This window comes from Papio anubis, chromosome 14 (genome assembly GCF_008728515.1).
Source record: "Papio anubis isolate 15944 chromosome 14, Panubis1.0, whole genome shotgun sequence".
Lineage (NCBI taxonomy): Eukaryota > Metazoa > Chordata > Mammalia > Primates > Cercopithecidae > Papio > Papio anubis.
Window position 1 is genome coordinate 36,952,096 of NC_044989.1, and position 11,353 is coordinate 36,963,448.

General features: G+C 48.5%; 1 protein-coding gene across 2 annotated transcripts in view; it reads left to right on the plus strand.

Annotated features, from left to right (window-relative positions):
- VIT (vitrin) overlaps positions 1-10,417 on the plus strand; it is a 127,471-nt gene extending 117,054 nt beyond the window's left edge. For both annotated transcript variants that reach the window (XM_003908500.3, XM_003908497.3), the window contains 3 exons: positions 1,060-1,286; positions 4,075-4,588; positions 9,809-10,417. In XM_003908500.3, the coding sequence (XP_003908549.1) occupies positions 1,060-1,286; positions 4,075-4,588; positions 9,809-9,987 (920 nt within the window). In that variant the 3' untranslated portion in view covers positions 9,988-10,417. The remainder of the gene's footprint in view (positions 1-1,059; positions 1,287-4,074; positions 4,589-9,808) is intronic.
- The last annotated feature ends 936 nt before the right edge of the window (positions 10,418-11,353 follow it).

Sequence of the window (11,353 nt, forward strand, 5' to 3'; positions counted from 1 at the left end):
CCAGGCTGCAGGGGGCCAAGAAGAGGCTTCTGTCACTCCAGGTCAACTCCTCCCACCCTACACTCTTGGAAACAACATGGGGCTGGCTTAGGGGCTTAGCGTGGGTCCAGCAGAAAAGAGGCACTTTTGTTCTCATGAAAGTCTTTGGCCGGGCGCGGTGGTTCACAGCTGTAATCCCAGCACTTTGGGAGACCGAGGCAGGTGGATCATGAGATCAAGAGATCGAGACCATCCTGACCAACATGGTGAAACCCCATCTCTACTAAAAATATAAAAATTAGCTGGGGGTGGTGGTGCAAGCCTCTAGTCCCAGCTACTTGGGAGGCTGAGGCAGCAGAATCGCTTGAACCTGGGAGGTGGAGGTTGCAGTGAGCCGAGATGATGCCACTGTACTCCAGCCTGGCGACAGAGCAAGACTGTCTCAGGAAAAAAAAAAAAAAAAAAAGGTCTTTCTCACCTGCTTGCTGTCGCTAAAACTTTCCTCAAAGCAGAGACAATTAGAAGTTGAAGGCTTGAAATGAAACCAAAATGGACAGTGGTAATGGCTGCGCATTGTCAATGTACTTAATGCCACTGAGTTGTACACATGATAATAGTTGAAGTGGTTTTAAAAAAGAAACAGGCTGGGTGCAGTGGCTCACACCTGTAATCTCAGCACTTTGGGAGGCTGAGGTGGGCGGATCGCTTGAGCCCACAAATTTGAGACCAGCCTAGGCAGCATGGCAAAACCCCATTTCTACAAAAAAAATTACAAAATTAACCAGGTACAGTCCACACATGCCTGTAGTCCCATCTACTCAGGAGGCTGAGGTGGGAGGATTGATTAAACTCAGGAGGTTGAGGCTGTAGTGAGCCAGGATTGCACCACCGCATTCCAGCCTGGGCAACAGAGCAAGACCCTGTCTCAAAGAAAAACAAAACAAAACAAAAAACAAAACAAAACAAAAAACTAGGGAGGGAATGAGTGTGTTTTTCTGGACCTCTTTGTGCTGCTGTGATCTCTTCCTGTACTTATAATTAGCATGATCACTCCAAGCATGAATTTTCTTTTTCTTCCAGGCCGGGCCATCTCCTTTGTGACCAGGAACTTCTTTTCCAAAGCCAATGGAAACAGAAGCAGCGCTCCCAACGTGGTGGTGGTGATGGTGGATGGCTGGCCCACGGACAAAGTGGAGGAGGCTTCGAGACTTGCGAGAGAGTCAGGAATCAACATTTTCTTCATCACCATTGAAGGTGCTGCTGAAAATGAGAAGCAGTATGTGGTGGAGCCCAACTTTGCAAACAAGGTAGACGACTGCCCGGAGACCTACCCAATGTCAGGATTTTCCACACTCTGAAAAGTTGTAACGCCCTTGCACTGGCTTTCCCATGCCTTTAAATGTGCATGAAGCTCATTTCTAGGCAGTAAGGCCTCCAGGGAGGGACTGGTCAATCCGCAACCTGCAATTACCCTCTCAAAGCAAAACCCCACACCCACCAGCAGCTGTGGAGGAGCAGTGTCCTCAAATTCTCAGCTAGGTTCTCCCGTGCTCCTCCCACAGCCACAGGGGGGTCTCTCCCTGGCAGCCCAGGGAGCCTTCACGCACACATGCAAGCAAACATATACTCTTTCTCACACACACACACACACACACACACACACACACACGCTTTCTCCTGTATACACACATTGCCGATTCATCAACCTGATAAACCGGAGAAAGGAGGCACTGACCCACAGCAGTGAGATCGCGTTTTCAGACGCTCCTCCTGGGTTCTGTGGAGACGCCCAGCAGGAGATGTAGAGCAAGTCCTCCCTCACTCACGCTACCAAAGCTGCTCAGCTGCTGTGTGTTTTGTACCATAGAACACCACGTAAACCTTCCCCCAAAGAAAAGGCTTCAGCTTTAAAATAGAAAGCTAGCCTTGGACAGGTTTTTCTTTAAGGCCCTTCCGGCTTTAATATTCCACGTGTCCAGAGCCAGCAGGGCTCAACCTCCTGCACCACCTCAAACTGATGGCCACTTTCTGCTCCTTGAAATGCCCTTCTCCCTGGACTTCCAGGATGCTCTGTGACTCTTATTTCATTGCTTCTTGCCTTTTTTCTACCCTCAACGTTGACCTCCCCAGGTCTACACCCTCCTCTTTAAGAGGCCCTCTCCCTGCAGGATCCCTCCCAGGGTCACAGCTTCCACCTTCATCTCTTTTCTTTTTTCAGACGGAGTCTCACTCTGTCGCCCAAGCTGGAGTGCAGTGGTGCGATCTCAGCTCACTGCAACCTCCACCTCCCAGGTTCAAGCAATTCTCCTGCCTCAGCCTCCCAAGTAGCTTGGACTATAGGTGCCCACCACCATGCCCAACTAATTTTTTTTTTTTTTTTTGTATTTTTAGTAGAGACCGTGTTAGCCAGGATGGTCTCTATCTCCTGACCTCTTGATCCGCCCACCTCGGCCTCCCAAAGTGCTAGGATTACAGGTGTGGGTCGCTGCGCCCGGCCCTACCTTCATCCCTTGAGCTCTGTAGCCATCCGTTTCCAGCTGACTGACTTTTCTCCACCTGATGTCCTATCAGAACCTTAAATCCCACCTGTAACAAGCCGAGTTCGTCATCCTTCCCACCAAACTGTTTCCTCCTCTGGACTTCACATGAATGACCACACACCCATCCCAGAGGGCAGTGTCGCCCCAGAGCTCCTCATCAGCTCGCACATCACAGATCTCTCTCCCTCCTCTTTCCCTCGCCCAACGCCCCCTCCCCAGTTCAAGCTGGTGCCCTGCACCTGGTCCTTCTCCCTCCTGGTGCTCCCTAGGTTAGTTTAGATTTCACAATGAAACCCAACTCACATTTCTGATGGGTTCCTCCAGTCCTGTGGGGTCCTTGCTCCAAATCCTTCATTACTACCCATTGCTCTCAAGGCCTTCTGGGGTGCAGTCCCAACCCACTCTCCTGGCCCATCTGTTATGACCACAGCCCTGTGTTCCGGTCAGCTGGTCTCCCAGCACCGCCGCTGTCTTCTGCTGTGACCTTCACTGCCTGGTGGAAATCCCTCCCTCCATCTGTTGGCCAGAATTCAGCTCAGGCTCAGCACTTACCTCACGTGTCATCGGGTCCATGGAAAGTTTTGTGAACCCCATTTAGGTTTTTACAAATCAATTTTTGAAAAATATTTTCCAGGAAAGTTTGAAGCAATCTCTTTTTCTAAAATAATCTTTTAATTATACAAGGCCATCAGTAGTCGTCTAGTCTGACTCTTTCTGTGACCCAGAGGCAGGGGTAAGGAAGAAACACCACGCCTTGGGAACACTATGCCAGCCACTTCCAGGAGCGCAACAACCAGTTTGCTCAGGGTGTATTTGCAGCTGCCTTATTTTTTTTTTCTGGAATGAGCTTAGGCACTGGTAAATAAATATTCATTTGCCTGGAGGCAGGACTGTCCGGTTCTGAAGGTGGATAGATTTGTGTTCCAATCTCAGGGACTCAGGGAAGTCCCCTCATAGCTTGGTTTGTTCCTTCGTGGCAGGGGTTATGGTTCCACCTTGTAGGGTGAGGGTGGGGATTTAATGAGAGAATCATTCCGAGAGCATCTGATGGGCCCCCTAAATGTGGTCATTCAGCAACTGTGGAATCCCTTCCCGCCTGGAACAGGGCTGCTCTGGAGATATTTCCATAGCGATTTCTTGCATATGTCATCTCTTTTCCCAATTGGAATAAAAGCTTTCTTTAGTCCCCTCATGCCGTGGTGCCCACCAATGCCAATCTTATGGCTGCCAGTACAAAGGAGGAGCCTGGAGAAGTATAAATGTGAAACTGACACCAGAGATTTAATATCTCCCTATGAATTTGCTTAGCAGACAGTTTTCCACTAACGCAGGCAGGGACCCAGCTGAGGAAGTCGGACTGAGCCCAGCGATAACCCGGGGGCTTCACCTCAGTGAGTGGCCGCTGGGTGAACCGAGGTGGAAAAACGCAGTAGGAGGGCTAGGGCAGAAAACAAGGGCCTGCTTGCTTCTTCCCCTGCCCCGGGGATCAAACCTAACGATGACACTGGAGGATTTGACCCTGACCTGGCACGGGTCCCTCCCCTCTGTCTTCCAGGCCGTGTGCAGAACAAACGGCTTCTACTCGTTTCACGTGCAGAGCTGGTTTGGCCTCCACAAGACCCTGCAGCCTCTGGTGAAGCGGGTCTGCGACACCGACCGCCTGGCCTGCAGCAAGACCTGCTTGAACTCGGCCGACATTGGCTTCGTCATCGACGGCTCCAGCAGCGTGGGGACGGGCAACTTCCGCACTGTTCTCCAGTTTGTGACCAACCTCACCAAAGAGTTCGAGATTTCCGACACGGACACCCGCGTCGGGGCCGTGCAGTACACCTACGAACAGCGGCTGGAGTTTGGGTTCGACCAGTACAGCAGCAAGCCCGACATCCTCAACGCCATCAAGAGGGTGGGCTACTGGAGTGGTGGCACCAGCACGGGAGCTGCCATCAACTTCGCCCTGGAGCAGCTCTTCAAGAAGTCCAAGCCCAACAAGAGGAAGTTAATGATCCTCATCACTGACGGGAGGTCCTACGACGACGTCCGCATCCCAGCCATGGCTGCCCATCTGAAGGGTAAGCTGGGCTTGCCAAGCAGCCTGGTGCTGAGGCCGCTTTCTGGGGCTTGGTGGGCCAGTGGGACAAGGAAGGTATTGTCTTTTTATGCATTGGTTTTTTCTACGACTTCATACAAATGTTCAAAGCCGCAGGGAGGGCTTTAGGGGTAGAAAGCCCCTCTGAGTAAGGAGAAGGAACAAGGACGGGGCAGCAAGGTGGTCTCCTAAGTGTCATTACAAACCCACGGCCTGTGGATAACTGGGCACATTAACCCTTTCCTTTATATCCTGCGCCCTGAAGCATTTCCCACAAGAGTATGATACCTTAAAAGGGAATTTGACTCTCCCTTTACCTCTATTAAAAACACCAAACCTCCATCTCTATTGAATATGTCAAATCGTTCTGGTACCTAGACCACCAAATTATGTTTGTAACTTTTATGTATTTATTTATTTTGAGATAGAATCTCGCTCAGTTGCCCAGGCTGTAGTGCAATGGTGCCATCTCGGATCACTGCAACCTCTGCCTCCCAGGTTCAAGCGATTCTCCTGCCTCAGCCTCCCAAGTAGCTGGGATTACAGTTGTGTGCTACCACACCCAGCTAGTTTTTGTATTTTTAGTAGAGATGGGGTTTTGCCATGTTGGCCAGGCTATTCTTGAACTCCTGACAGGTGATCCTCCTGCCTTGGCCTCCCAAAGTGCCAGAATTACAGGCGTGAATCACTGTGCCCAGCGACTCACCTTTTAATTCCTTAAAAGGTATTAGTACCTTTTAAGGAAAAATAATGTTTTTAAAGACAAGTACTATTTCCGTAAGCAACTGTTAACCAGATTCGGGGGGCTTCAGGGAAACCTGAAAGCAATTTCGATTCAAAATATTTAAAGAGACCAGGGGTGGTGGTTCATGCCTATTGTCCCAGCTACTCGGGAGACTGAGGTGAAAGGATTACTTGAGTCCTGGAGTTGGAGGCTGCAGTGATCTATGATTGCACCACCAGACTCCAGCCTGGGTAACAGAGCAAGATCCTGTCTCAAAAAAAAAAAAAAAAAAAAAAGGCCGGGCACAGTGGCTCACTCCTATAATCCTAGCACTTTGGGAGGCCGAGGCAGGTGGATCACCTGAGGTCGGGAGTTCAAGACCAGCCTGACCAACATGGAGAAACCCTGTCTCTACTAAAAATACAAAATTAGCCAAGCAAGGAGGCACATGCCTGTAATCCCAGCTACTCGGGAGGCTGAGGCAGGGGAATTGCTTGAACCCAGGAGGCAGAGTTTGCTGGTGAGCCGAGATTGTGCCATTGCACTCCAGCCTGTGCAACAAGAGCAAAACTAAGTCTCAAAAAAAAAAAAAAAAAAAAAAAAAGTTCAAAGAACTATGTCCAATTTCTAAGAGGGCAACAAAGTTTTAAAATATGAAAAATGAGCAAAATTTGTCTGTAAATGTTTAGAAAATCAGCCACATTTATGCCTTTATTGCAGAATTTATGTATAATCACTGTTCTGAAAAGTGTCATTAGCTATCAAGAATATAAACAACCTGGAGAAAACCCCAAGTGATAATAATAATAGTAATAATAATAAAAGTAAACCAAGTAGTCAATGAACACCAATGCCCTGGAGATCAATATGAGCATACACAACTCACTCAGTGCTGTGGTTGTTGCTTCTTCTTCTGTGCCTACATTTTTTTTTTTTTGAGGCAGTGTCTCGCTCTGTCGCCCAGGCTGGAGTGCAGTAGCACGATCTCTGCTCACTGCAACCTCTGCCTCCCAGGTTCAAGTGATTCTCCCGCCTCAGCCTCCCGAGTAGCTGGGATTATAGGCAGGCACCACCACGTCCAGCTAAATTTTTGTATTTTCAGTAGAGATGGGGTTTCGCCATGTTGGCTAGGCTTTTCTTGAACTCCTGACCTGTTACCATCCGCCTACCTCAGCCTCCCAAAGTGCTGGGATCACAGGCATGAGCCACTGCGCCTGGCTTCTGTGCCTACGTTTAACTTCAGTTATTTTGCAGGATTTTCTGAATGGTTGAAAGCTACTTTCATTTCTTCCTAAAACAAGCCTTAATGAATCAACAATGCTGGTTTCTAGAATCCAAAGTAACCAGATACCAAGTTCAGGCAGAGTCTTCCCAGTGACTTACCCTTTATGGAGGCTGTAGGGCACCCTCATAATTGTGGGATGGCTGACGGCTTGCATGCCAAAAATCACAAGGTCCACCAGGCTCCTATCAGCAGAGTGAAGATGGATTAAGGCTCAGAAGCAACCGGCCCAAACTCCCAGATTGAATGGGCAGAGCCAGATGGCCCAGCTTTGACTACAAGCCCAAGGCTCTCCTGCTTTCTCCAAACATCTGTCCCCAGTTTGTGCTCAGCTACACCATCACTTATTTTTCTAGATGTACGTCTTTTGGGCCTCATCCAGAGGGTATCCTTGGCCTACTCATCGGGAAAAATGAAGACTGAGGGAAATGGCTGAGGTGCTCTCCGGGCAGCTTTAATGAACTAGGACCAAAAGATACAAATTACCTGGAGGCAGATTCTTACTCAGCCTAACACTGAGATTTGTCTGAAAATGTAATGAGCGTTGTGTTCCTGGGAGTATCCAAGTCAAGGCTGGGTGACCATCTGTTAGAATTGCCAGTAGGAGATTCTCTACAACAAGAGTGGACTTGGGATCTGGAAAGCTAAATTTCTTTTCTTTCTTTTTTTTTTTTTTTGAGACGGAGTTTCACTCTCGTTGCCTAGGCTGGAGTGCAATAGCACAATCTTGGCTCATTGCAACCTCCGCCTCCCAGGTTCAAGCAATTCTCCTGCCTCAGTCTCCTGAGTAGCTGGGATTACAAGCACCTGCCACCACACCCAGCTAATTTTTTTTGTATTTTTAGTGGAGACGGGGTTTCACCATGTTGGCTAGGCTGGTCTTGAACTCCTGACCTCAGGTGATCCACCTGCCTTAGCCTCCCAAAGTGCTGGGATTATAGGTGTGAGCCACCACGCCCGGCCTGGAGAGCTAAATTTCTAATACTGTTTGTAGTTTTTATTTAAGGGCAACCTCTCTATCTTTGAGCAGGAAGGAGGCCTTAGACTGTCTAAACCCAGCTCTGCAGCAAAGCTGCTCTCACTGACACCTGGCAGCACTTTAAAGCCCAAAGCTGGCTCCTTCTAATCTAGACAATATTCGGAGAAATTAAACTGGAGGGGTGAGAAAGGGGACTGGCAGCTTAAATGCAATTTAATGGACCACAATCAAAAAGCAGCTTAGGTCAGAGCCACGTGAGGTATGCATGACTCTCCCAGGCACCCAGAAGATGCTAGAGATAGTGACGCCACTGTGGGGGACTTGGGGGGAGGTGCCAGGGCAGGAAGGCCACATCCAGGCTCTGCCCTCTTGTTTCATGGCCATTTTGCTCACCCTACTCAGACCAGCCTGAAGGTGGTATGAGAATAGGCTATTGTAGAGTCAGGTCAAGCACCTGCTGACCAGCTGCCCACAACCCAAATCAAGACCCGTCACCCCAGGCAGTCTCCCAGTTTTCCCACTAAGAATGGATGCCTTGTCTCTGAGTCCCATCCTCTCCTCCCTGGGTCATCTTCTCCCCACTGCAATCCAACACCTTCAGTCTTATTATACTCCTTCCCATTTGCACCTAGACGTGCTCAAGTTCCTCCCTCCCTATAAATAAACATTCTCTGTGACTCCACAGTTCTGCTCCAGTTACCACCTACTGACTCCCTTTCACAGCCAAACTTCAGGAAAGGAGCTATGTGTGCTGACCCCACATGTTCACTTCTTTTCCACTCTCAGCTCACAGTAGTTCATTTGGTTTCTTTGGCATCTTCTCCCCTGAAACTGTTCCTACCAAACTACCAATGTCTTGGTTTTGTTTTTTCTTCTTTTTATTTGAGATGGAATCTCACTCTGTCACCCAGGCTAGAGTCCAGTGGTGCCATCTCAGCTCACTGCAACCTTCTGCCTCCAAGGTTCAAGCGATTCTCCTGTCTCAGCCTCCTGAGTAGCTGGGACTACAGGCATGTGTCACCATGCCTGGCTAATTTTTTGTATTTTTACAATAATAATAATAATAATAATTAGGGATTTTTTGCAAACAAAAAAAAAGGATTTTTTGTGACCTCGTGATCCGCCCGCCTCGGCTTCCCAAAGTGCTGGGATTACAGGCGTGCGCCACCGCACCCAGCCTGTTTTTGCTTTTTAAAAAATCCAATGAGGCCAGACGCGGTGGCTCATGCATGTAATCCCAGCACTTTGGGAGGCCGAGGCAGGAGGATTACTTGAGGTCAGGAGTTCAAAACCAGCCTGGCCAACATGGTAAAACCCCGTCTCTACTAAAAATACAACAATTAGCCAGGCGTAGTGGCACATGCCTGTAATCCCAGCTACTTGGGAGGCTGAGGCACAAGTATCTCTTGAACCCGGGAAGCGGAGGTTGCAGTGAGTGGAGATCACACCATTGCACTCTAGTCTGAGTGACAGAGTGAGATTCTGTCTGAAACAAACTAAAACCCATTGAGCACTTTTTCATGTTCATCTTACATGACTGCCCTGTAGCACCCAACAGTGTTGGGCACCCCCTTCTTTATCTTGGAAGCCTTTCTTCATCACAATGTTGGAACAGATGCTGGGACCATCGCTCTGGCACATTCGGCAAGGATTCCTGCACTGGAAATGAGGTTGGATTCAGTAATTTGTAAAGTCACCCTCGAGCCTAAAGTGATGCCATTCCACTGTTTTAGTTTAAAAGATCTTGAACCAGCTTTTGATGGCATTTAAGGCTCTCTGAGATTTTGCTCGGCTCTTCACGCTGGTAGAGCGGGCATGTGTCATGTGTTCTGACCTGCATGGCCCCAAAAGCTTCACTTGTCCCAAAATATCTTCCCCTCTTCTATTCCCGAACATGAAATTCTTACCATGTTATTTACTCTATTTTGTTCATTTTTTCCTAAAATACTATCAACTCCTGAGATAACAATTATATAAATGTTGTTACTGTTGGCATATAGTGTATGCTCAAAGGCATTTATTGAGTGAATGAATGAATGGCCATACTTAGTCTTAATTCTGGAAACCTAGAGGCTCGTAGGATATTTTTGGTTTGGTTTTGTTTGGGCACGTTTCTGATTTTGGATTTGGCTGTGCCGACAGGGCCACAGGAAGGGAGAGATTCTTCAGCAGCACCTTTACTTGGGGCCATTTGTTCATCTAACCTTTGTCCCCACAGGAGTGATCACCTATGCGATAGGCGTTGCCTGGGCTGCCCAGGAGGAGCTGGAAGTCATTGCCACTCACCCCGCCAGGGACCACTCCTTCTTTGTGGACGAGTTTGACAACCTCTACCAGTATGTCCCCAGGATCATCCAGAACATTTGCACAGAGTTCAACTCACAGCCTCGGAACTGAATCCAGAGCGGGCAGAGCACCAGCAAGTGCTGCTTTACCGACTGACGCTTTGGACAACCCCAGCGCTTGATGGGGCACGCACGGGGCATCAAGGCTTGGGCAGGGCGTGGGGAGACAGATGTCTTGTTGTTATTTTTTGCCATCGTGCTTTTTCATACTCCAAAACTTGGAGTTAGAAAGATGATCACAAATGTATAGAAAGAGCCAAAAGGCTACATCATGTTGAGGGTCCTGGAGATTTTACATTATGACAATTGTTTTCAAAATAAATGTTCAGAATACAGTGCAGCCCTTACCACAGACTTACATAGAGCTTTTGTGAGATTTTTAAGTTGCTTCTCATGAGGACTCTGTAACCCTCAGCAAGTTTCATTTTTCTTGTGACAATGTAGGAATTGCTTAATTAAATGTTTAGAAGGATTACATGCAATATTTCTGACTGTGTCATGTGTACACAGGGTTCGTGGCGGGGCCACCGTTTGCTTTCCTCAGTTCCCAGAGCACCTTCTGTGGGCTCACACCTGGCCCAAGGTGATAACACACCTGCAGAGGTGGAGAGACAATGTACAGTGACTTTGCTTCTCCTGATGTGCCTGTTGTCTGAGTCAATGGATACTTGCAACATGATGCTTTAGGAGCAGCTGAATCTGGAGCACCAAGCTGATCTTGCTTAAAAGTAGTGCAGTAGGCCAGGTGCGGGGGGCTCACGCCTGTAATCCCAGCATTTTGGGAGGCTGAGGTGGGCGGATCACCTGAGGTCAGGAGTTCAAGAACAGCCTGACCAACATAGTGAAACCCCATCTCTACTAAAAATACAAAAATGAGCCTGTAGTCCCAGTTACTCAGGAGGCTGAGACACAAGAATCGCTTGAACCGGGTATGTGAAGTTTGCAGTGAGCCAAGATTGTGCCACTGCACTCCAGCCTGGGTGGCAGAGTGAGACTCTGTCTCCAAAAACAAAACTGGTGCAGTAGGCTGTGCATTAGAATCACTTAGGAGACTGCAGTGCTGGTTCCCAGGCTCCACCCCAGTACCAGTGAATTCTGAGTCGCTGGGATTGGAGCTTGAACATTGGCATGTTTTAAGAGCTCTCTGGTGATTCGTATCTGCTGCCATGATCTAGAAGCACCGAGCTGCCCCGGAGGAACTAGTGTTACATTTCCTCAAAGAGGCCCCGTTTGTGCCTGCTGCCCTGGGTCCTCCCAGTTGAGCATTTCTCTTGGATTTTTCATTTGTTAACCAAACAGTATTGCTAGCTGCATTGAAATAAGCTGGGATGAGTTTGGTAGCACTTCACTTTTTACTTCCAGCTTCTCCAAAGACTCACCTATCAGCGTGTGAAATACATGTGTAGTTGGGAAATGTT